The 27743-nt window shown below is 39.3% G+C and overlaps 1 protein-coding gene across 1 annotated transcript in view; it reads right to left on the minus strand.

The window, feature by feature from the left end:
* tafa4b (TAFA chemokine like family member 4b) overlaps positions 1-27743 on the minus strand; it is a 94204-nt gene that overhangs the window by 13529 nt on the left and 52932 nt on the right. Inside the window, exons 4-5 of the mRNA XM_017710535.2 lie at positions 19187-19342; positions 464-588 (exon numbers count right to left, since the gene is read on the minus strand). Coding sequence (XP_017566024.1) covers positions 464-588; positions 19187-19342 — 281 coding nt within the window. The remainder of the gene's footprint in view (positions 1-463; positions 589-19186; positions 19343-27743) is intronic.

The raw sequence follows: 27743 nt of genomic DNA on the forward strand, positions 1-27743 counted from the left end.
GCTTTTTCCTTTTCTTGTAAAGTTACCAACAGTGATATATATCAACAGATTACATACATACATTATATATATATATATATATAGTGTATGTTTATATGTATTGTGAATCAATTGTTCACATGCATTGTGTATCAACATTGCTCTAGAATGGTCTCCTTCATTCTCATTGGTTTATTAAGGTTTCTGTTCTTATTCTGGAACAGTATAAAGCCATTTGCCAGCATTAGATTGTTGATATTTATTGGAGAACATTGGGTCAGTGTTCTGTGGATTTAAGTGGTCTCTCCATCTTTGCAGTTAAAATATTTTGACCCCTTGGAGCTTTACATATATGTTCTTAATAATTATGCTATAGAATACTAAGAATACTCAGTCTGAAAAATAGCTAGCTTGCTCTGATTTGTTACCTTTTCCCAAATCCAAATTACTCCAAATCCTAAAAGCCCCCTTAAAGTGTCCTCACCTTGGTGGTTTTGACTTTGTTGCCAGTGCTGCAGGACCAGCCAGTGAGGTCTGGCAGAACCTTACATTCCTCACCATCCAGACACGGATGCATCTGACACCACCATTTCTGCAGGACAATGGACGCTGCGGGGTGAGAGAGAATCAGACGGAAAATCAGACAGACAGACAGAGAGCAAGATAGAGAGCATTTCTCAGCACTAAGAACTCAAAGAATGAACTTGCATTCCTCAAAAAGAAGTTACTGTGTAAGACTATGAGAACGGAAAATGTCCCTGAAGGAATTTGAGATGTGCTGTGTACTTGTGTGTCATGCGGCAATGATAAGCTGCAATTTAGTAGTGTAAAAGCTTAAAGGGCATTCTGGTCTGAAAATAGAGTTTAATATGCTATTTGTTGTGTTATGCAGAATTCACACAAGTGTAACTCTCATCCTCATCGGTTTGACAGAATTCACAATTTTACATTGTTTCCATGTTTTTGTTCAGCATGCATTGTGCAAATACATCAAGCACCTTCGGTGTCGACCAATCCTGACTGCAAATTATGATGAATAAAGTCCAAGCATGACATGCCAATATAAATCCTTATAAATGAGTTTGGGCCTTTTTGCAGAGAGAAGTGATGTCCAGCTAGAGTTTTCAGAATGTTTATAATTGATGTCTCAAAAGATTTCTAGATTATAGGAGATTAAACATTTGACTTGATCTTTTGGTATGGTGTTTTTTTTTATAAATATGTAGAATGATATTTGCTTCCTTGTGTTTTAGGCCTAACCTCATTTTACCCTTTGCCCCTACCACTTAGCCCTTACCCCTTCATTTTGCATGGGTAAGGGGTAAGGTGTCATGATTTTTATTGAGACAGAGGGGTAGGGCGACGTGTTAGGGCTACATGGCCATCCAAAAGAAGGTTTTTCAGAAGCACACTCCAAACAGTGTTATGAGAAAAAACTGTTAAGATGGCTGCATAAGCGAACAAAGAAACCCACAATTCTAATTATTTTCTCCATTAAAAATTAAAACAATCACTGTATTGTTTTAGTTTAATGTTGGTTTCTGGTCCTTTTCTTCACAAAAAGCATTAAAAAATCACTCGTATTAGTCTTGGTTGCTAGCTGACTAAATTTCCCATTCCACCTTAAATGGTGCATCAGTTCCGTTATGGTGCCTCAGGCACCAGCAATGGGAAAATTCAAACAAGAAGCTGGCGAATAGCTGACTTCAGTTTCCTATCACTGAATAATGTGGGGTGGGTGATAATAAATAACTGTCACATCCCCCTCTCTGAAGGCATCTGTCACTCTAAATTAGCTTATACCCAAAAACAGCAGCACTACTAGCCTGTTAATGAAGTAATGTTCTTCATTGTGCTTTTCACAGGGGAGGATTTCAACCACTAATTCTGTTCCAAGGGGCAAGGTGACACTTGAAAACCAGGGGTAGTGGTCAAAATAAGAAATGGGATTGGGCTTAAGGCTCAGAGTTTATAGTCTTCCTTCACTTTCCTATTCAAATCACATTTGTTTCCTCTGGCTTGATTTCTACATTTTATCACCTTTTTACTGCTCATGAGTGTACATGGACACATTTGTCATCTTTATGTTTGAAATATTTACATATTGCTCCACTTAGGTTTGGTGATTTTGCCAAATGTGAGTGACCATTTGTGTGAGGCACAACATTTGTCACCCATAATCTATTAATCTGTTACATTAAACAGTGCATTTTTTGTTGTTGTTGTTTGGTTTTTTTGTTGCTGTTGTTTTGTTGTGTGTTAAGTTAAAGTTTTGGTGAAAAAGTTTTGAAATTATTTTTAGCAATTTTTCCCCTATTCTTTTTTAACTGTTAAAGTTAAGTCATCCAAAAGTAAAGGACAGTAACTAAGTTACATTATTTTATTATAATAATTCTTTGGATTAAGTTACAATTACAACTTTAACAGGTCATTGGTGTCTTTCTTCTGCTTTCACCCCCAAAAAAAAAAAAATATTGGATTATTCTGGGTATTATTATTATTCTGGGGCAGTTGTGGGCTGGAGGTTAGGGAACGAGCCTCGTAACCTGAAGGTCGCCGGTTCAATCCCCAGAGCCGACTGCACGTGACTGAGGTGTCCTTGAGCAAGACACCTAACACCCAACTGCTCCCCGGGCACTGCGGATTGGGTTGCCCACCGCTCCAGGCAAGTGTGCTCACTGCCCCCTAGTGTGTGTGTATTCACTGGAGTGTATGTGGTGTTTCACTTCACGGATGGGTTAAATGCGGAGGTGAAATTTCCCCGTTGTGGGACTAATATGGGTCACTTCATTTTTGGTTTGATTGTTCTCGATGCCCTTGAATATTGGAGCGCGACTTGGGTAGTGAAAGGCCATCATGCAAGTCTATGAGAACACAAGAAATCACATGAAAGCACATCGAGAATCAAAAAAGAAACTGAGAAGGGAGTTTATGAAATGAATTTACTTCAAATAAAAAAAATCATTACTTCTTCTGACACTCAAGCTCTATATACACTAGACCTGCTCTTCCATTTCATAACAGACCAAACCTCCATGGTCTTGGAACATCACTCCAACCACTCCTGCCTCCTTCACACACACCAAAAGGGAAAAGCTACAGCAATAAGACTGCTCTCTTTATGAGAATCTGAACTAGTTTGCACAGTCCATAATAAGCTACCATCAGGATGAAAGCCAGCGAAAGACGAGACATACTTCTGCAAGGACACCTTTATGTGTGACTCGATGAAGCAAGACAGCGTTTGATAATTAAAACCCTACAGTCATTCTCTTGGAGAGCAAATAAAAGTCCGTCTGTCTGTCACTTTGGTAAAGGACAGTTCCTTCTGACATTTTAAAGCAAATAACCTCAGGTTTCACTTGAATACAAATAAGAGCTTTTTTGAGTGAAGAGGGATTTGGGTGAGAAACCTGGCGAAACAGCACTTGCTTCCACCATGTGTTTGTAATCACAGCTGAGGGAACAGACTGTTCATTCCCAAGCTGAGGAGAAGATCCAGGACTATGTTCTTGGGGAAAGATTGGAAATATTGATGAGTTGCTACACTGACAGATAGACATTGTGTTTTTTGGGGGGTTTTTTTGTTGTTTTTTTGGGGGGTTTTTTTCTGTTGGCACATCTCGCTGATTCTCTACAGAAACTACCAATGAATCTGAGACCATTTTGCCATATTTGGTGCACTGGTTAATCAATTTGGCAGGAAGAACTTCATCATGAATTGCTGTGCAAAAAGTCATTTATTTGATTTATTTCTAGTCAAAAAGTTATTCAAATACAAACCCAATTCCAAAAAAGTTGAAAGCAGTGATTTATCAACCTACTATAAATCTACCTGTATTTGCTCAAAAGCAGAACGAAACTTCATTATGTTTTGTAAATATTTGCTCATTTTGAAATAGATGCCTGAAACACATTTCAGAATAACTTGGGAAAGACTAGGAACTTTGGGAAATGTTCAAAAAACATCTTAAACAGGTGATGCCACTGTTCCTGGATATAAAAGTAGCATCCAAGAAAGGCTGATTCATTTATGAGCAAGGATGGGTCAGTGCTCACCACTTCGGCTCACAAAATTCGGACAAAATTTAGTTTCTCTGACGCAAGTCAAACACTCACAGACCACACTTTAGTTAAATGAGTTCATTAATAAAGGGAGGATCCAAACTCAAGCTCAGCCATGGGGGCAGTCATGCCTGGAGGTTAGGTAACCATGTGGAAATTCCAAAAAACAAGGTCCAAAATCTAGAAACCAGGCCAAACCAAAAAGTACAACACTGGAAGTGCAATGCAAAAGGCAAGGTCAATAAACAAACCAGGCAAGGTCATATATGATACACCAATCAGACAGAATAGAAGGCTCGGTAAGGCTCTGTAAACAAAGGCAATACTCTGCAACAAGACTAAACTAAAGCCCAGGCTTATATATTAAACTAACAAGCATATGAAACAAGAAACAGATGAGGATAATCAGTACTCAGGTGAGGAAGACCAGTGTAGAGTTATGTAAGGGAGATCAGAGGTCGCATGATCCGAAGTGGGGTTCTGGGTAATGGAGTCCGGAGGTTGGGAGGCAGAGACAGTGGGAACGGAAGGAAGCGTAACACAGGAATTTCAGAGATTTTTGATATTTCACCCTCTACAGTGCATAATATCATCAAAAGAATCAGGGATTTCTGAGAAATCTCTCTGCGTAAAAGAAATGGCCAAAAAGTACAAAGGCTGAAAGAATTATCCATATTGTTACCAGTGTAAAGTTCAAAATCCAGGGTTGACTGTGGTATGAGGGTATTCATAAGTAACTTGTTCCATTAATGATAAATACATGTTAGAGCAACATATGCTGCCTTTTAGATGCCGTTTCTTTCAGGGATGTTTATGCTTAGTTCAAAATGACAACACCAAGTCATCTTCTACACATGTTACAGCAGCAAGGCTGGGTAATTAAAGAGTGTAGGTGCTAGTCTGGCCTGTCAGCGGTCCATGACTGTCTCCCATTGTGTCTTATTAAGCTCAAAATATAACAACAAAGTTGTGCAGCTGAAGACTTGTACAACAGTAGAAGGCAAAAATTTTCCACTGTCAAGCATCAGTTTGTGTCATCAGTCTCCAGATGATTATTAGATGTTGTTAAAAAGAAAAGTCATGAAACACAGCTAAAAACAACTTTTTGATAATGTAATGCATGAAATTTGAAATGAGTGTTGGAATTGGGTTTGTACACAGAAGCCTCAATAACTAAATATAATGAATTCTTCATTAATTATTTTCTAGTATTTGTCTTTAGTACAACTTTCATTCTTTTCAGGAGACGCGCTTTCAGCTTTTCTGCAGGGATATTTTTCCATACCTCCTGAAGCTCAAGCTGAAGCTTGATTTTCTCCTCTCTCTCAAAGATGAAAGCTTTGAGTGCTGTTTATCTGATGGGGGCAATTATGGTGGTCTACCAGGCGTTGCAGGTGGTTGTTAGGAGGCCCATTTTCTCTTTAGCTATTAATCATTTCTTGAATTTCTGTTTTGGAAGCTCTTGGTTTTTCATTCAGTTTCATTTGACTCTCACTTTGCTTATGCAAGTATATTTTCTTAAATTTAGTCTTTTTTTTTTCAAATCTTATTTTGACATTTTTCATATCACTGATTCCTCTGGCAACAGCTTTTGGTGGGAAGATTTGATGGCAGCTGTAACGTGTTTTAAGATGGGAAGGATGGAAGAGTTAAAGAGGCAGTAGACTGCACAAAGTAAATAGTGGGCAAATGAAATGCTGTGAACTGTTAGTACAGTACATGAGCTGTGAGGCAATCATACCAATAAGATCATTACATTTTAGTAAATAAGCATTTTACATACAGTTTACAACACTTCTGGAGAAAGACTTGTGTTGTATCTGTTGCATTAGATAGAGAACTTAAAATGTTTCAAATATTATTGTTTGTTTGTAAGGATAGTTTTGAGAAGAACTGTGTATGAGTATTTAAAGCCTGTAAAATGCTGTCTGGACCAGCCTAAGAGTTAAAACTCTAAAGGCTCTGAATGTGTCACCTTGAGACAGGGCCTGCTGTGTTGTGTCTTACATTTCAGAGGACATAAAACTTGTTTAACTTTGCAAACAAACAACAGCTTTTTCTAATTCAAGACAACACAACAAAGGAAGCAATGTTTAGCAATGTCACCTTCTTTCTTCTATCTAAAACATTGGCCTACATTCAGCACCTCATTTCTCTCTTTCTTTCTCTCTCTCACTCACTCCCCCTGCCCATACAGGAGAAAAATATATGTACATATATATGCACATAATGAAAAATCCGTGCAATATATGTGACTTTTTGAAAATATTTAATTGCGCCATTTTTAAATATGTAAACATATGTCAGTAGATGCATGTATATGTGAATATTTAGTAATGTATGCACATATGTACATAAAAGAAACTATATTGCCAAAAGAATTCGCTCATCTACCTTCACATGCATATGAACTTGACTTAAGTGACTTAATCCATAGGGTTTAATATGCTGTCGGCCAACCCTTTGCAGCTATAACAGCTTCAACTCTTCTGGGAAGGCTTTCCACAAGGGTGAGGAGTGTGTTTATGGGAATTTTTGAGCATCTTCCAGAAGTGTATTTCTGAGGTCAGGCACTGATGTTGGACGAGAACAACCCCACACCATAATCCCCCCTCCACCAAACTTTACACTTGGCACAATGCAGTCAGACAAGTACCGTTCTCCTGCTCTAGAGTCCAGCGGTGGCGCTTTACACCACTGCATTCCACGCTTTGCATTGCACTTGGTGATGTAAGGCTTGGATGCAGCTGCTCGGCCATGGAAACCCATTCCATGAAGCTCTCTACACTGTTCTTGAGCTGATCTGAAGGCCACATGAAGTTTGGAGGTCTGTAGTGATTGACTCTGAAGAAAGTTGGTGACCTCTGCGCACTATGCCCCTCAGCATCTGCTGACCGCTCTGTTATTTTACGTGGCCGACCACTTCGTGGCTGAGTTGCTGGCGTTCCCAATCACTTCCACTTTGTTATAATCCCACTGACAGTTGACTGTGGAATATTTAGTAGTGAGGAAATTTCACGACTGGACTTGCTGCACAGGTGGCGTCCGATCACGGTACCACGCTGGAACTCACTGAGCTCCTGAGAGCGACCCATTCTTTCACTAATGTCTGTAGAAACAGTCTGCAGGCCTGGGGGCTCGGCTTTATACACCTGTGGCCATGGAAGTGATTGGAACACCTGAATTCAATGATTTGGATGGGTGACTGAATACTTTTGGCAATATAGTGTGTATGTCATAGTGTCAATTTTTTATATTTAATTTAATATTTACATGCCCAACACAAATGTAATTATATTACAAATGATATATTTGTAAGTATTTCTCTGTCTATCTATATATATTTTCCACTGTCTGAGCACTTTGCTGACTTTAAAGCATGCTAAAAACTTAAATCAGAATATTTCTAGATTTCTATTTTGCTTTTTATATAATTTTTTTTTTAGTATTCCTTCACCAACCCTGTCCCAACAGGTGAATCAATTAAGCCTCTCAGATGATTCAGGCTCTTAGCCGCCTCCTAAAGAGCTCTGCTGATTGGCCTTTTGTCACTCTCAATGGACAGAGCAATGAAATCCACTGCCGAGCAAGCTTTAAGAGGAATTATGTAGAAAGAATTCAAGCAAATCCTTTTAAATACAGCAAACACGACCCCAACATCACAGCGGGAGCAAAGAGAGAGCAAGAAAGAAAGAAAGAAAGAAAACTTTGTACAGGCCAAATACAACTATATATAAAGGAAGAAAAATACACAGACAGACGGGGTGGATTGAGAGAGAGAGAAAAATTGAAAAAGAGAGAGAGAAAGAGATTGAGAGAGTGAGAGAGAGTGAGAGAGAGAGAGAGAGAGAGAGAGAGAGATTTAGAGGGAGAGAGAGATTGAGAAGGAGAGAGAGATTGAGAGTGAGAGATTGAGAGAGAGAGAAATTGAAAGAGAGAGAGACAGCGAGACAGAGAGAGAGATTGAGAGAGAGAGACAGACAGACAGAGAGAGAGACAGAGAGAGAGAGAGAAATGAACAAGATAGAAAGAAAGAGTAAGGGGGAGAGAGAGAGGAAAAGTAGAAGAGGGAGGGAGAGAGAGAGAGAGAGAGAGAGAGAGGGAGACAGAGAGAGAAAGAGAGATTGAGCGAGAGAGAAAGAGAGATTGAGAGAGATTGAAAGGGAAAGAGAGAGAGTGAGAGAGAGATTGAAAGAGAGAGAGAGAAAGAGAGAGAGAGAGACAGATTGGAGAGAGAGATGGAGAGAGAGAGACTGAGAGAGAGAGAGATTGAGAGAGATTGAGAGAGAGAAAGAGAGAGAGAGACAGATTGGAGAGAGAGAGAGATGGAGAGAGAGACAGAGAGAGAGAGAGAGAAAGAGAGAGAGAGATTGAAAGAGAGAGAAAGAGAGAGAGATTGAGAGAGAGAGAGAGATTGAGAGAGAGACAGAGAGAGAGAGAGACAGAGAGAGAGAGAGGGAGACAGAGAGAGAGAGATTGAGAGAGAGATTGGAGAGAGAGAGAGATTGAGACAGAGAGAGAAAGAGAGATTGAGCGAGAGAGAAAGAGAGATTGAGAGAGATTGAAAGAGAAAGAGAGAGAGTGAGAGAGAGATTGAAAGAGAGAGAGAGAAAGAGAGAGAGAGAGACAGATTGGAGAGAGAGATGGAGAGAGAGAGACTGAGAGAGAGATTGAGAGAGATTGAGAGAGAGAGAGAAAGAGAGAGAGAGACAGATTGGAGAGAGAGAGAGATGGAGAGAGAGACAGAGAGAGAGAGAGAGAAAGAGAGAGAGAGATTGAAAGAGAGAGAGATTGAGAGAGATTGAGAGAGAGAGAGAGAGATTGAGAGAGAGACAGAGAGAGAGAGAGACAGAGAGAGAGACAGAGAGAGAGAGAGAGAAAGAGAGAGAGAGTTTGAAAGAGACAGAGAGAGAGAGAGACAGAGAGAGAGAGAGATTGTGTGACTTTTGAAAGAGTTATTTTACAGCATTCATAAATGCAACAAATAAGTGAGTAAAAAGTCATTTGTAACAGCGGTGCTGTGTGTGTGTGTGTGTGTGTGTGTGTGTGTGTGTGTGTGTGTGTGTGTGTGTGTGTGTGTGTGTGTGTGTGTGTTTGGTGTTACGATTCAGAATAACAGTCTGCGGCTCTAGAAATCAATAACTGTGTAATTATGTATGTTAATGTAAGACAGCAATTATAATGTATAACAAGTCTTTATTATGAAATAATCACATTAAATTATCCCTGTGTGAATGAATAAGAGCATTTTTACAAGAGTATATATGAGATAGAAGAGAAGAGAAGAGAAGAGAAGAGAAGAGAAGAGAAGAGAAGAGGAGTAAAGGAGCGAAGAGAAAAGAAAAGAAGAGAGAGGAAAAGACTAAAAGAGAGAATATTTTCAGGATAGCTCTGCACTTGGGTGAACTTTAGCTCTTCCAGTTTTCCTTGTTTATCTCTCTCTCTCTCTCTCGCTTTTGTCCACCTTGTTTGGATCTCCCTTGCGTACTGCCCTAACACCCCAACCCACCACCTCCCACCCAGCAGACTGAGTAGATGTTCCACTGAGTTACAGCGGAGGAGATAATATTGTGGAGCCTCAGTGTTAATGCTGTCTCCTCATGGTCACTGGGTCTCCAAAAGCCGAGCATCACGCTGGCGAGGATGCTAATCGTCAGCCCCTCGTTCCCCTGGTGATCCCTTATAATCCATGCATGGTCGTGGTGGCATTAGTACTGAAGAGATGTCTAAGATGGACTGAAATGGAAAAGCAGAATAGAACAAACGGTGCAGCGATATTTATTCTGCAGATACTCTTTATGCTGTGGCTGAAATGTGTCTGACATCATGTGGTGGTCTGAGAAATTGCAAGTATCTCTGCATGGAGCACTGTTTGGAGTCATTTTATGCTGTATGCAGTAATCAAATTTTAACTATATTAACATGTTTTGACATAGAAATCATTTTGTAGTTTTACATACAACTTTACATACACTAAGAACTCACAAATAAGGTTGATGTAAACATTACAAGCCTGACACTAAAAGGTATTTTCAGATCTTTCATTCAATGTGTTGTCCAGTGTTTCTTCTGGAATTACAGGTATTAATTGAGAGCTTGTCCCCCTTTGCTACAGTAACAGCCTCTACTCTTCTGGAAAGGCTTGCTGGAACATTGCTGTGAGGATTTGATTGCATTCAGCCACAAGAGCATTAGTGAAGTCAGCTACCGATGTTGGATGATCAGTTCTGGATCCCAAAGACACTGGATGGAGCTCCATCACTAGAATACAGTTCCACTGCTCCACAGCCCAGTGCTGGGGGGCTTTGTACTCCTCGAGTGTGCGGCTACTCCAGAGTGGCTTATTCTGCTGTTCAATGCTTTTCTGTTGAGATAATACAAGCTCTGTCTGTGTAATTGATCACCTGTGTCAGCAATGGTTTGAATATTGTATTTCCATTTTCTGCATCATTTGAACACAGTGGCTGTCCTTTACATCCTGTGAAAATTTCATGATGAATGGACGGTCCCACTTTATATTAAGTGTCCATAATAATTGTGCAATTATATATGAACATATGTAATTACAATGTAACTACTAATGATTTATTCACTGTTACAAATGGATTACAGAAGTACATCTTATGTAATGATACATGTGTCAACTTCAGATTTGCCTCGTGTAATTACACAAGTGTATCTCAAGAGCTGTAACGGTCTATTCTCTCTCATGTAATTACACAAGGGTAATAACATTAAGGTAATTACCTTGGAAATCAGACTGAAACAGCAGTTTTTTTTTCCCAACAGTAAAAGGAAGTGTGTAATAACGTACATTAACATGTTACTAACACTGTAAAGTCTGAAAGCTTTCCTAACATTTAGCTAGCATTTATGTTTCTAGTGCTGCAGCACTGAAAACAGTTTAAACTTCAGACCATTATGTAATGTGACAGTCCAGCAGACGCCCCCTTATCTTAAAAAGTAACTTTTATAACATTACTTCAATGTGTTGCATTTTCCCCAAAGCAACGTCTATATTACCACCCCATTGTTACACAGTAACTACACAGGAACACACTTGTTTTAAAAGTCGAACTGTCCACTTATTTTAAAAGTCGAACCGTCGACCTTCTGGTCGCAAGGCAAGGGAATCAGCCTTGTTCATTAATAAAGAAAGGATCCAAAATCAAGGTCAGCCATGGGGGCAGTCGTGCCTGGAGGTTAGGGAACCAATCCTGTGACCAGGTCACTGGGTCGATCCCCTAAGCCAACAGTACATGACTGAGATACCCTTGAGCAAGGCACCTAACCCCCAACTGCTCCCTGGGCATTGTGGATAGGGCTGCCCACCGCTCCGGGCAAGCTCACTAGTGTGTATGTGGCATTTCACTGCAAGGATGGGTTAAATGCGGAGGTGAAATTTCCTCATTGTGGGACTAATAAGGGTCACTTAACTTAGTGTAATCTTAGTACAACACTACAGGAAAGGTCCTGCATATACTTGTGTAATTACATGAGGTGAAACTGATGTTACACAGGCTGTACTTCTTTAATCCAGCTGTAATATTGTCTAAATAACCAGTAGTTACACTGTTGTTGCATATGTTATTCATGTGTAACTACAAAGTTATTAGAGACACTTAATATAAAGTAGGACCGAATGGACAAATAGCAATGCTCTAGAATTAATTAGGATAAAATGTATTCACACTGAATGACATTAAAAATAAAAAACATTTTTGGACAAACTTGCTTTGGATAGCAATGATATGTTAGTTTACAACATTAGGTAAACATTAGGGAAAACATTATGTAATTTAAATTAGATGAAAAATGTAGTTTTGGTCCCACTTTGTGGTGAGTCACTCTAATAACTGTGTAGTTACACAATTATTACACAATAATTAACAATATTATGCAACAACAGTGTAACTAATGGTAATATGTTGACTGTTCAAGATGGATTACAGTCATACTTAAAGTGCTGTCTTGATAGCATAATTTCTCTAATGTAATTATACATATATAATAGATTGAACTGCGGTTTGCATAAGAAGACTTTCCTGAAAATAGCAGGAGGTGTAATTACATTATTAAAATGCTTTTCCTGCATCTGCACTGAAAATGACAACTTTCCTGATTGTAGCACCTGCTTCTGTTTCAAAATTGTGTTGGAAGAACAGCAGATAATACAAATACAGTTACACCCACTGTATTACACATGTGTAATTACATAAGAGAAAACAAATTCCTACAGTTATTAAGATACACTTATAATCTTGTTCAGTAAAAAATGAAGCTAGTATACTTGTTTATTTACATAAGCTGTACTATTTCAATCTACCTCTTACAGTGAATACATCACTAGGACTTACAATGAGGTTGTATTTATTGTTAATGTGTAACTACATAGTTATTACAGCTTCTTACCAGCCATTTAACACTGGGGAAGTAGTAGAATCACTCTATGCATTTATTTGCAACAGAAATGTCTTTCTATTTATGAAAACAGTGACGAGAGAGTACAGAAAAAGAGGAAGCAAGAGGACAAGAAAGAAGAATGCAGAAAAAAGTGGATGAGAGAAAGAGAGGGAGATGATACATCAGACGAGGGCGTCATTGTTTGTGCTCTCATGCTCATCAAGCTGCTAATCATCACATTCAGCTGCGTATTCAGACAAGTGATGAGAAACGGTGACTGCTAATTATCAGTTAGTTGAGCGACACACATTTTCACAATCACCACATCTCACCTTTAATAGCAATTATTAGTAAATTTAACGTCTTATTTTATATATTAGGATGAACATAACAGATGATTTGTTTACTTGCCATGGTTTTAAAGTGTGCAGCCGAGAAAAGACAGAAGAGAATGAGATCACAAATTAGGTTTACACAATTGTCCTCTTACCCAAATGAAGTTGATCAGGCTAATCAGGCTATGAGGCTAATGTGCTTAACAAAGAATTATACAGTCAACAGATTAGCGAATTGCAGGACTAAACCAACGTATAAAAACAAAAATGGAAAGAAATTGAGGGAAAACAGGCACAGGTGTTGGGGAAATTCTATGTAGTTAAAGTAAAACATACTTTTGATCAACTTCATATTAAAGGAAATATATCACTGTTGTCTCCAAATTGAGAACTTTACAGTAGAAGGAAAAAACCTACTTCACTTTTAGTGCAAGTCAATGGAACCAGACTTTTTTCCTCATTTCTTTTGGTCCTTTCATTATGAAATTTACACACAATATATAGGACCATGGGCATTTTCAAATGATGTCAAAAACTGAAAAACGAAAAAATTGAGATATGAGGTTTTGTTCTGACAGCAGTGATATTATTTTGGAAATATGTATATTAATGAAAATTTTAAATGCTTACATGTATTCCTGACATTAAATATTATTATAAATTATACTTTACCTATGTTGATGTACCAAATAAAAACTTCATATAAATGTAGATTTCAATCGATATAATTAGATATAATTAGATATAAAATGTTAGTAGCCACCAAGAGTAATCTCTACACATCTGTGAGTCTTTCAACTGGGCTGAAAAACAACTAACAGCCAAAAGAATTTAAACCCATTTCCATCCCTCCATCCAGTGAGGCCTGCTGTCCACTCCTGACCCACAGCGGTTCAACTTCTGCTGATCTGTATCAGCTCTGCAATGCAACACTGCCTTTGACACACATTAATGCTGTGTAATAACCCTCCACCTCTCTCTCCAGGCCACAGAGCCTCGACGAAAACACCCAACCCCATTATAATAGACACAATGCAGCCCTAACCTGATCCCACTCGCCTCTATTTATTACAGGTTAGGCATTCGGGCTCACGGAGCTGACACATGACCTGCGGAGACAGGGGTGAGGTCAATAGGGTCATTCCAAGGCTTCCCTCGTGGCCTGGGAGCTACTTAAACGCACCATCATGCTTTTCATTAGCACAGGGAGAGGGAGATTATTCAGTTTCACTATAACGAGAGAGACAAAGACAGAGGCCTTCTGTTTCTTAATGGAACATGTAGATAAAGGCTGTGAGGCCTATTGTAATTTTACATGCTTCCCATCCATTTAGTATAATGGAACATTGAAAAGGCTTAAAGCTGAAGTTCCACTAAATGTTCATAATATTGCTATAATTAAATCATTACATTGTAAATAAAGTCGTTCAGAGTGGTTTAATGTGAAACACTCTATTCTAGAGAAACTTCCCAAGTCAGAATTATTCACAGTGGTGGTGATTAGGAACCAGACGTCTGAAGAGTTTAATGGCCCTAAAAGCGCCCTTATAGAAAGTTGTCACATGAAATGAACAGTATGAATATGTCTCTTTTGCCCTAAAAGACATTTTTAATGCATTCAAAGCAGAGGGGGAGTTACATACAGAGTGATGTAAGATAAAATAACAGCTCTGTAAATAAAAGAAAACCCTTTTTTCAGATTTACCACTATTTTTTACCATCAACATCACATATGAAATTCAGAAGACATGCATAGGTTCACTGGTGGTTTTGGATGATAAATAAAACAACTATATTTGTGTTGTAGGCATTACAACACCTTGTTCGTATCACCACCATTGTAAAGAATCATTAAAATCTCACATCAAACATTTCCAAATGGCTTTCTTTATATCTTAATGACAGTTTATGGAGAAATATACAAGAAAAAAAGTGAAATTCCCTTTTACTCATAATAAACCTTTAATAATAAACATTTTTAACATTTAATAAGCAGCACTGTTTAGCAATAGGAATAAAAAAACTTGCCCTTGTCAAGGAATCTAACATTTTCTGATAAATTATTAAGAGAACTGAGCATTGTTAGCCTTGGACAGTGCCAGTGCCAAAAGACGCTACTGTTATTTGATGAAAAAGTCATAAAATCTTCATATAATTCATGACAGTATTTAATGTGATAAGACATGCTGACAGACAGCACTGCAGTAACACTGATGTCATGGTGGTGTGTTGGTGTGTGTTGTGCTGGTCCGAGTGGATCAGACAGCATTGCTGCTGGAGTTTTTAAACCCCTCAGTGTCACTACTGGACTGAGAATAGTCCACCAACCAAAATATCCAGCCAACAGCGTCCTGTGGGCAGCGTCCTGTGACCATTGATGAAGGACTAGAGGATGACCAACACAAACTGTGCAGCAGCAGATGAGCTGTCGTCTCACTTTACATCTACAAGGTGGACTGACAAGGTGGGAGTGTCTAATAGAGTGGACAGTGAGTGGACACAGTGTTTAAAAACTCCAGCTGCACTGCTGTGTCTGATCCACTCACACTAGCACAAAACACACTAACACACCACCACCACGTCAGGGTTACTGCAGTGCTGAGAATGATCCCCCACCCTTTAGAATACCCTTTAATACAGTAGGCTTATTTTATGTGAATGAACATGCGTAATAATGTCTATAGGTAAATTCACACAAATGGCTAAAAGGCAAACATGTATCTATGCTAGATAGAGATGTGGAAAGACATATGAAAAAGTAGTTTTAACCCTTATAAGTTGTTATAACTGTCATTTAGCTGCACTATTTAAGTATAACTATGTAATTACATAATAACTACATAGTTACAAAACTATGTTACTGCACACATATTCTCTATTTAACGAGGTCTTCTAACATTTTTCCATTGTTTGATGTCCAAAAATATGGTAAACAAACAAGGAATGGGTTTTCTTTCCACAAAACAACACTGACAAAATAACAAAGCTTTTCATCAAATTCGCATTTTTGCACTCAAATCCCACAGATGCAAACCTGCTGAGGGTAACACTCAAGGGGTCTGGGGTTAAATCAGCATGGGACTAGTTCAGGACACTGACATGGGGGTCAACTACCAACAGACATATTGGGAAGGGCCTCAGAGTGGCCATCTATACCGCAAGAGACTCTAAACATAACTGGCTACCAGTGGGATCAAGTCTCAAAGCACAGAGTGAAGTAGAGGTCTAAGTACAGCATCCCCAGCATCCCTTCATCTATATGTCTTCCATTATTGGAATGGGACAAAGTGAAAACTGACCCTAGACCAGCAACTATTACTCTTATAGCACATTGTAGAAAGCATATGAAAAGCCCCCCTACACACCCCTCTCTATCTCTCTATCACTCTCTGGCTTATAATGGGTTTTTAATGGCCATAGAGGTCTATGGAGACCAACAAAGACTCTTAGGAGCCCTGAGTCTAAAAAAGACACTACAAAGCTAAAACAGCTGCCAAGAGTCCAGGAGAAATGGCATTGACCCTTAAATCCTTTGTCCTAGTTATCGCATTCACGTGTACTGTTACTTAGAGCTACTATAATATGTTCACCTTTCAATCTATCAGTGATTAGAATCAGTATATAAATACTTAATTTTCAGGCAAAACAGCCATTTAGTGCAAATTACTCATTTTGCAGGAGATATTTCTGAGGAGATTAGATGACATTTATTTGCAAAAGGAAGGAGAAAGGCAAAACTAGAGCTTCCAAAACTGAAATCCCCAAATTATTTAAAGCTAAAGAGAAAATGAGCCTCCTAACAACCACCTGCAAGACCTGGTAGACCACCATAATTGCCCCCATCAGATAAACAGCACTTAAATGTTTCATCTTTGAGAGGAGAAGGTCAAGCTTCTTCAGATCTGAAAACATCCACAGGTGTTTCTGTCCATCCTTCTACTGTGAGAAGACGACTCAGCGCTGTGGGTCGGAAAGGATGTGTAGCTGTTCAAGAAGAACCTCACTGAGAAAAGGAGACGGACACATCAAATCAAAGAAGCTCTCAGAACAATAGACTGACCACCCCAGAGTCCAGACCTCAACATCACTGAATGTGTTTGGATTCCTTGGATAAGGAGAAAGAGAAAGTGCAACCAACTCCTAAGACTGAACTGTGGAGGTTCTTTTTTGACTGGAAATTAAAGAAATATGTATAAAGATAATAAATCTATTCACATAAACATATATACTTATATGACACTGACCAGTGTTTGCTTATGATGAGCATTAGCACTCAGTCATTATTTAATTATCTGTAATTTTGCTTTAATTCAGTATCTATGTTAATGATTAAGATCTCTGAATTGTGTGAAGTTTGGAAAAGGTGTATTAGTCTGAACAGCGATGTGTGCTGTAAGTATTAGATCTGTAAATCCTCAGAGTGTAGAAGACAGTAGCAAATGTAATTTAAGCTAACATAGACCTACTTAGCATTGTGCAAACTGTATGCCTGAACCATCACTTTGTCTCAAACTGTGTTATGTAGTGATCTTACATAGATTTATGTGGCTTCTGACACTGTATGACATACTGTTATCTACATACTGCTGACAGAGTTCAGTCAGTTTTATTGATTTTTATAGAAAACAACATATCAGTGTCAGGAAGCACATAACCAAGTGTATTAAGGATTACTTAAAGGGGAATTTCAGAAATTCTTAAAATTTTCTGCATTATTAAATGGTTAGATGTACACAGAGTAGATTGATATGAAATGCTGCGATCTAGAAAAACCAAGTCAGAATTGATCACAGTGGTGGTGATAGGAACCAGATGTCTGAAGAGTCTCTACAAGCTACATTATAGACAGTTATTTCATAAATATGCTTCCTGGTGCCTGAGACATTAGTTTATGATCATTCTGACATAAGATTGTGGCTTAAAACATATAAAAAGAGTTACATGCAGGTTATTATAATACAAAATAGTTTCCAAAGAAAACATATTTTTTGACATTTGTCACTAGTTTACCATTGTTAACATCATATCAAAAAATGTGTGTAGCTTCACTGGTGATTTGAATAGCGTGTAAAATTATTATATTTGCGTTTTGACCCCTGGTTCCTACCACTGCCACTGTAAAGAAGTCTGTTAGTTTCTCTATATTTAACCATTTGGCATCAAACTACTTTGAATGACTTAGTTTACATCTCAATGAGTGAATTACACTGAAGTTTTGTGTTGTTGAACTAGCATTCATCTTTAACAACACGATGCAGACTGAAGTAAGTTTGATAATTTAGGTATGCACTTACGATGCACTTCCACAATTCTAATTGATGCAATATTAGCTGCTATAATGTTTTTGCTACATTGGTGTCAGAGTTACAGTGCAAAACTAAAGAATCAAACGTGGCTGATTGACAACATTTATGGTAAGAGGAAAATACTTCACCAAATTATTACTTTAAGCCAACACTGGAACTGGTCTAACAAACATCCTCTATTTGCGTCCCTCTTTCAGGCCAAACACAATCTACGGTATCTGTCTCCTCTAGTGGAGCGGAGGGGAGTGATGGAGTTGCTGTAACCCAGACAGGGTGAGTGCTGTTGGGAGGAGAGATTGTCAGGGACAGCCCTGGAGAGTTGGAGCTCCAGCAGTGCTGATAGGGGTGAGTGACCCTCACCCTTTTTTCTTTCTCTCCTGCAATCGCTGGAAAGAAAATCCCTCCCACTCGTTCATCAGACTGAGGAAGACGGGTCAATCCAACTGACCCCAGTGCTCTCTCTCTCTCCCTCCTTCTCTCTCTTTCCTGATTTCTCTATCTCTATCAGTAGAAAAGCAATAGAACAGAATGTACACATATGCCAACAGATGTGCACACACGTCTCTCCTGCATTTGCACATACACTGAGTGGACCGGGAAGAACTTTGCATGGTCTTTGAAGGGGTCACATTCTATATTTCCTTGTATTTTCCCAAGGTTCCCCATTGGTGATCAATAAAATCAATTGATATACATCAATCAATTAATGGATTAATTAACTAGTCCATAAATCTATCATCTGTCACCTTTATGTCTCTATACTGAAGCACACCTTCACCATTTGTTTGGGTTTAGGAACCAAAATCTGTTAATAAATGTGATATCACAATCATAATGAATTCAAAATGAGCTGGGTTTTTTTCACAGATATTGATATTGCCTCATGAAACTAATGTGTACATCATATAGTTATAAGAATATGGAACTGAATTGTGGGAGTTTTAAATGATTTACATGGCCACACTTATCCTAAGAATAGTTCAATATGTTCACATTGAAGTCCCTATAGTTACTGAATCATTTAGCCTTTATGTGTAATAAGCCTGGGATTTGAAGTTCTTAGCTCCAGCATATGTGATGCTTGAATACGACACTTACCTTCCACGCAGGATGGCTGGGCACGAGTTGTCCCGGCAACCTGTCCAGGGTAACAGGAGCACTTGACCGTCTGTGAGCGCTCCTCAATCTTATTCTTATTACAGCAACGATGAATCGCTACAACCTCACACGTACCCTGCTTCACCTGATACGACCCTGAGAGAAGAGAAGAGGAAAGAAAAGAAAATTCAATATTCAAGTCAATATTTGTTTAAAATAACACCAACATTTTAAAGTTACCAAAGTCTCCACTAATAACTATTTCTCTGCTTCCATTAGTGTCCAAATGCCATCATAGACTCTCCACTAAACTTGTGAGAAGGAGTTTGTTGGAAGTGACGTACACTAGCCATGTTTCAGTGATGTTTGTCCTGTGAGGCTTCTTGGAAAGCAGGCCCCATTAGGAACAGCATAAACAATCCAGAAATACAGCCACAGAGACCGAGTTTCCCGGCTTTCCTGAGTGAACATGCCTAAACAGTACTGCTTTAGCTCCTCTCCAAAGAAAAACTCCATCATTATCATCCAGAGAGAGAGGGAGAGAGACCAAGAGAGGGGGGGGGGCAGAGAGAGAGGGCTGCCAGGCTTATGTAAAGAAATGGGCAAAAAAAAAAAAGCAGTTAGGGTCTATGCTCAGTTTTCCACTCATAATAATCCACATGATGGCACTTAAGATGCCATCCATATTTGATGAGACTGGCAGTGTTTAACAAGCACCTCGAGGCCTGCCAGCACTCTCTCTCCTGCTCTCTCTCTCTATTTATGTCTTTCGCTCTCTCCCTCCATCTCCCTGGCACAGTATCATATAGGCCTACATAATGAATACGGCACTGTGCTGTCCTGTTCAGGCGGTGTAAATAAGCGCGCTCGAGTGAAGGATTTCTCACAGCAGCATTAACCCCACGCTGGACACCCGCCAAAATTAGTCTCTGAGAAATATGCGCCCATAGGAGAGCATGTCAAGTTTCAAACTGCATCTCATCTACCTGGAATAAAGTGTTATGACTGTTTATAGTGTGATTTTGCCTTTTACATTACATTACATTACATTTACATTTAGCAGACGCTTTTATCCAAAGCGACTTACAAATAATGTGGTACATAGAACAAACATAGTCAGGCCTTAAAGGAGGCCAAGGGGTAATAGCGGGGTAGAGAAGGGAAGGAGGGCAAGAAGGAGATGAGGAGCCTTAGTGCTGCAATAATAACAGATGTTATAGTGATAAATGCTTTAATGCATTTAATGCAAACTTCTTGTTTCTTACAGAGGGAACAAACAGTAACCAAATCAAATACGTCTGGAATGCAGATTAGATTAACCCTCATAAGAAACTGGATTTAATTGATTGACATGAACACAGAATTTCCACATGACAAAAACATATTACATATACACTTTTTCACCAAAAGTATTCAATCAACCATCAAAATCATTGAATTCAGGTGTTCCAATCACTTCCATGGTCACAGGTGTATAAACCCAAGCCCCTAGGCCTGCATACTGCTTCTACAGACATTGGTGAAAGAATGGGTCACTCTCAGGAGCTCAGTGAATTCCAGCGTGGTACCGTGATCGGACACCACCTGTGCAACAAGTCCAGTCGTGAAATTTCCTCACTACTAAATATTCCACAAATATTTTTTCTGAGACCTCCCCCTTACTGTGATTGGTCCTCAGACCTCACTCTGACTGTGATTGATCCTGATGACTATATAATTTGTTCTAAGACCTCCCCATGACTGTGATTGGTCTTAATCACTGTATCATTTGTTCTGAGACCTCCCCCTGACTGTGATTGGTCATAATGAATATCTGTTGTTCTGAGACCTCCTGCTGACTATGATCGGTCATAATGAATATCTGTTGTTCTGAGACCTCCCCCTGCCTGTGATTGGTCCTGGTGACTGTATCATTTGTTCTGAGAACCCCCCGACTGTGATTGGTCATAATGAATTTCTTTTGTTCTCAGCACTCCCCCTGATGGTGATTGGTCATAATGAATATCTGTTGTTCTGAGACCTCCTCCTACCTGTGATTGGTCCTAATCACTGCATTGCTTGTTTTTGATGTGATTCTATTCGTATTTGGTTCTAATCATTGCAACACTTGTTCTGGGACCTCCCCCTGAACGTGATTGGTCCTAATTACATCATTGGTTGTTCTGAGACCCACTGACTCTGAATGATCTTAATCACCAAATCGTTCATTCTGAGACCTCCCTCTACCTATGACTGGTCCTAATCACTGCATAATTCTTCTGAGACCCCCCCCCACATTTGTAATTGGTTCTAATCACTGGATCATTCATTCAGAGAACGCCCTCTGGCTGTTCGATCCTTTGCATGAAGCAGGCTAACAGTGCTGAGATGTACACCAAGTTCTTTCTAAATGTACTCATGACAGCTTGTTTGAAAGTTCGCTTTCACATAGTTCTTTCGTCACTTGAAGTATACGGAGTTTGAGAGAATGTGTTGTGCATAAGTCCTTGTTAGCAAGCAGGGGGCAGGTGGCTTGAGGTTCAGGTAGAACATGGGGGGTGGACACCCTGTCTCACACAGAACAAAGACTGCACCGCCTCCTACTGGCATAATGGGGTCATCAGGCTAAAGAGGGACACTAAGGACAGACACACATATCTCTGGTCACAATGTTCTCACATCTTTTCCAACCTACATAAAAACATCCCCACTGCTGCTTCTAATAAGTTCAGTCACTTTTGTTTGTATGTGTGAGCAGGAGCACAAACACAGCATGTAAAAAAAAACAAATATACAGTGAGTGCCAGGAATAAACAACAAGAATGAGCAAACAGACAAACTCAGCTCCTTCCTCCTTGGCTCTCCTCCTGTAAAATTTGCTGCAGCTTTCTTGAGGTAATCCAGCATGATTGGGAGATTAGATTACAAATGACCACCTTATTACAATAACAACCGACTCATAATTGTAGCGAGTTGGGCTCTGGTTTCAGAAACCAGCCAAATTGGAGAAATCGGAGCATATATTCAGCAAGTCTGAGTAGCCTCTCTATTGAAACATATTTACTAAGGTTACCCAACAGACCTCTAAAGTTGTGTTGTCATCCTGTGGCCAGCATTATGCCCGTATTAGGAAATCCAGGTCTAAGGTGATTTCTCTATGAGAAAAATGAATGCCGTTTTTGAATGTTGCTGCTATTTGCTGCTATGGTATAGTATCTTAAATTGAGTTTGATAACACATAATGGCTTAGAAAAATGTAATCAAAGTAAGTACGTTAGTTAGCTAGACACTACCATGGTTGAAAAAAAGGCCAAGGCAGTAAAACACCCTTTTAAACTTTTTTTACTTTGAGTGTACTGACTTGATTTTATTTGATTTGTGGTTGTAGTGATGACAAACAAAGCTGCTTTATTATTTTCACATTCCACACCACATACTAGCACACTAAATAGTATGCAGAAATATCACATACACTATTAGAAGTGCACACATTAGTGTAGTAAGTGAAGTACAGAAGTGTGTGGTTTGGGACGTGGTGTTAGATCAGCCAATGTGACACAATCAGCAGCTTCAATGGCTGATTAGCTTCGCTGTGCTGCACATTAACTGCTCAGTAATAGTTAAACATCATCAAGTGAAAGTTTGAGAAGTTTGTTGATTAGGGATTATTCATTGATGTAAATTTATGTATTTACTGAGGTCAGCCAATGTTGGATTCACCAACTTTCAGAATTCTTTCTATGTTTAAGACTCCTCAGTGAAAATGCAGCACCATTTAAGACAGAACAGAAAATTCAAATGAGAAACTGGTGAATGGGAAGCTGGCTTAAGCTTAATATATATGTATGAGTTTATTATTTAAGGGCTTTGGCAGCTTTGGTAGCCACTTTAATTAGTTTTTATAAAATACCCCACACTGGAATGTTCTGAACTCCAGAGATGTGCAGGCTATATGGATCCACCAATCTAGCTAATCTTCTCATAGCATTTTCTGGAGACACCTGTAAAGCATCTACACATCTTTAAATATTTTACTGGTCATTCTGGTCTATTTTGCTTGGTTTTTAGCTGCAGTAAAGGTAAAGAGACAAGCTCTACCAGAGCACAGTCAGAATCACAGCTTGCCTTTCAAAATAGCAACATGGTCTTCATAATGATGTAATCTCATATCATGAATTGAAGGGAAAATGTACGCAGGATGGATCATCTCAAGTTTGGAACATTTTTTGTTCATCACAGGGTGCAGCAGTGGCAATTTCCAAAAAACGTTCCTCTTGGAGAAAAACTGCTCATAGCCAGATCTCCTAGAGACACAACTGCAGAGGTCTTTGAATTCATTGCTCTCGAAATCCAGATATTATCATAAGCAAGACTGTTTTCACTGGATTTTATCCAGAATTGTAGCTGCATCAATCAAAAAGCTTGAACTTTGTCTCTAACTTCTGTAACAGTATGCAAAATCTACAGTTAAGACTAAGTGAGATTATTTAACATCTCCACCCAGTTTGAGGCTGATGATGATCGAGGCATGTGGTTCACCCAATGCTAATCTGTGGCTATAAGCTTCCATTACTTGTAAGCTACGCTAGCCTGGTAGCTCCAGTGCACAATGAAACAAGTAAGCATCAAGACACCAAACATGTCTCTTGACTGATCCAGTGCATTTGGGGTAAAGAAAGAACCCGAAAATGTGATTTTTCACACAAGTTTCATCGCTTTAAGTCCAGCTGGACACAAAAGCAACACTGGAAGAGTGAATTCAACTCTGGGGACTTTGCCGCGCAGGTGCTGCTGGAATGGGTGTGACTGCAGTGAAGATGAATCTATCGCTTTTCTCTTCACACTACTGCTGTTGAGAATGATGTCATACCTTCCTCACAATCTCTTCTCCCCAAGCGAGAGGTCACCTCTCGGACACGCACTCACAGTCACCAGTATTGCATACAAGAATAATTTGTTATCCTGCAGCTACACTTGGTGGACTAACACTGGACAAATAAGCTCCATGAAAACAGTCAATCCTTAGCTTTTCAATGGTAAAACCATGTTATTAACATGTAATAACCAGTTATTACATAGTAAGTGATAATAATAACATGATAGAGTAAATAAATTGTTACTGTCGTATTAAAATCATATCATTTGATCATTTTTCTGTCTTTTATGTTTTTACATCATTAAAAAAACACCTGTTGGCTTTTGTGTTGGACCAACAGAATATTCCAAAATGGTCCAAAATCACTTGGGATATAATGTTGAACATTTAAACCAAGAACACATGTGATGCCCTTTATGAAGACAATTGGGAAAAAATATGTGTACAGCCATCATAAAGTTACTAGTGCAGGCGTTTGTTAGACCTGCCTTTAGTCTTTAACAGCCGTGCATGGTTTGTATGCATGAAGGCTCCATTTATGTGTTTTACAAGTACAAACAAAACACACTTTTGCAACATTTTCCATTCATGAAAAAAATAAAAATTGGGGAAACTTTGTACTTTGAAGCCGTGCTAGACACTTCAGGTTTTAAAAAAAAAGTTTGCGCTGCTGATATTATGATTTATTACGATGCTCCGTGATTTGCCTCAGATTTGCAGTGTGTGAGCAGCCACAGTTGAACTGATTTAGCCTAACTAAGCTAAAAGAGCCACCTCAGCTCACTTAGATTTGCAATCGGTAAGTTATGCATTTAATATAGTATATTAAAGCATATATCTCGCTGCTGTCGGAACAAAAACTTGTATCTCCAAAATGGTAACTATACAGGAGAAGGAAAAATCCTAATTCACTTTGAATGTAAGTCAATGGAACCAGACGAGTTTCCAAGTCACCTTTTTCCATTTCTGCTTGTCCATTCATCATGAAATTTACACATAATGTAAAGGGCAATGGGCATTTTCAAACTGTGCCAAAAGCTGAAAAATGACAAAAATGGAGATACAAGGTGTTGTTCCGACAGCAGCGAGATATATATATATATATATATGTGTGTGTATATATAGTATATATATGTGTATATATAGTATTTTATATACTTGCCCGTCTCACAACACAATCTTACTGTAACATATCCGTCATCAGATTAAGAACACAGTGATTTGTCTAAACAGACGCATCGTCTCCTGATTGTCTCTTTAAAAAACATTTTTAAATAATTTATCTTTATCAGTTACACTGAAAATGGAATCAGAAATCATCAAGTGTAGCCACTTCAGTAAAACGTGCAAATAAATGGCTAATAAAAAATTTACCACAGGATCCACTGTAGCTTGTTTGAATGCAAATTAACATGCTAATTCCCCGTTAGCATTCTGCTGATGACACGGAGCCGATACTGAGTAATAATCCCACTCTGGGCAGACCAGAGGAGATAGTCAGGACTGCTTCGTGATGAACAGTAGGCATTTAAACTACTACGATTACTGATAACAATAAAACAATAACAGTAGTAATGGTTGTGGTTTGTGGTGATGGAGGAATTGCCACATTGACTAACTAACCTTGGTTCCATAGACTTACATTAAAGGTAAGGTAAGTTTTTTCCTTCTCCTGTAAAGTTACCATTTTGGAGATATGAGGTTTTCTTCCGACAGCAGCGATATGTTATGTAGTTAAAATTCACACTTTTTTCCACATTTTAATTAACATCAGATTAAAAACATTAGATTACATCATTTTCTGTTGTTCTACCAATTTTTTCCATTTCTTTTTTTCAACCAGCCCAACCTGAAGTGTTTTTTTTTTTTACTTTGAGATCCTCTGCTTCAGTATATTTCACACGTTTTCCTCCTAATTTGCTGCTAATGTATGCAATTTGTCACATTAATCACCTGTGAAAGGCTCTGAGCGGCGCAGGCCCCAGGGAAACAGCACTATTTCCCAAGGCTCCTGTCCTAGCAGCTCTGCTAGCCCCGTTAGCCATGCTAGGGGGTCTTAGCGGCACCTCACAGCGACACGACTGTAATAAATCTCCCATCATCTCCAGATCAGATGAGATTTCAGGCATGGCTAACTGCCCCCCCCCTCCGCGCACCCTCGCGTTGAGTGGAGCGCTGCTACCTCGATCTGACGGGGCAGTCGGGTGGCTGATGCGTCCTGACAGGGTGAAGGCAGACGAGCCTTAGCGTGAATTATCAGAAAAAGATGCGTCTTTTTCTGCGGCTGATGACTGGCTAGCGTGTGTACTCCAACGGGTCCAGCGCTTCGCCTCTCCATCCAGAAGGAACGCAAGCGCTAACTTTGGAGACTTAGCGTGAGCGTGTTTAACAAGTTGAGGAATCAGCCGTGTGGCTTTTGAGCACCTGCTGAGAAAGCTGGTTATAGCAGTGTGTAATAGAGGCCTTAGACAGAGCCGCTCCTGCTGGAAGAGTCTGAGCTCATTCCTGCGATCAGGTTTAGCACAACGCAGTTTCCAGGTATATGAACTGTATGAATGAGTCTGACTGAATGAGAGATCTCTGTATGCCTTTAATCTGTCCATCTTCTCTCTGTGAATCTTCTCCGTCTCTCTCGCTCTCGCTCTCTCTCGCTCGCTCACTCTCGCTCTCAGTCTCTCTTTTCCTTTTCCTTTTTCTTCCCTCTGTTTCTTTCTCCTCTTTTTCTCTCTCTCTTGCTCTCTCCCTTTGTCTCTCTCTCTTCCCTTTTTCTAGCCTGTACCTGCCACTCTCTCTCTCTCTCACACACTGGCTCTCTCTCTTTCTCACTCTCTCTCACTCGCTCACTCTCTCTCTCAGTCTCTCTCCCCCCCCCCCCCCCTTTCTCACGCTCACTCTCTTTTCTTTTTCTACTCTTTACCCATCTTTCTCTCTCAGCATCTCTTTTTCTCTCTCTTGCTCTCTCCCTTTTGTTTCTCTCTCTTTCCTTTTTCTACCCATTATCTGTCATTCTCACTCTCACTCTCTTTTCTTTGTCTTCTTGCTACCTGTCTCTCTTTCAGTGTCTCTCTCACTCCCTGTCTCTTTCTTTTTTCTATCTGTCTCTCTTTCTAATTCTGCACATTTCTGCTTATCCCTTTTGGAACTAATGTTTTCTCTCTCTTGTTCTCCCATTACTCACTCACACTCTTTCTCTCTCTCTCTCTCTCTCTCTCTCTCTCTCTCTCTCTCTCTCTCTTTCTCTCTCTGTCTCTCTCTCTCTTTCTGTCTCTCTCTCTCTCTCTCTCTCTCTCTATCTATCTATCCAGCTAGCTATATCTATATATATTAGGGGTGTAGGAAAAACTCAGTTCTTAGATGTATCACGATGCGGATGTGAACGATTCTGAATTGATTCAAAAATTGATTTTCTAAATATTTAATTTATAACAATGTTGACAGAGTGTGAAAGGCAGAACTTGGAAGCAGGTAAGTGCAGCACCTGGACAGTCTGTGGCTCGCGTAACAAAAACACAGCTAGATGAGCGAGAAATCCGACCGGCTCTGCATTAAAGCCAGGTTAGATCAGGAGTCGTAACCAAATGTTAAGAAGAGCCATTTTGTCCTTTCAACAAAAGTCAAACCACCTTGGGAGCTGCAATATTTAATGCCCAGTATGTCTCAGTGTGCGCTGATGTCCTAGTATAGACTAAAAAATATGAACAA

Source organism: Pygocentrus nattereri, chromosome 21 (genome assembly GCF_015220715.1).
Source record: "Pygocentrus nattereri isolate fPygNat1 chromosome 21, fPygNat1.pri, whole genome shotgun sequence".
NCBI classification, from domain to species: Eukaryota; Metazoa; Chordata; class Actinopteri; order Characiformes; family Serrasalmidae; genus Pygocentrus; species Pygocentrus nattereri.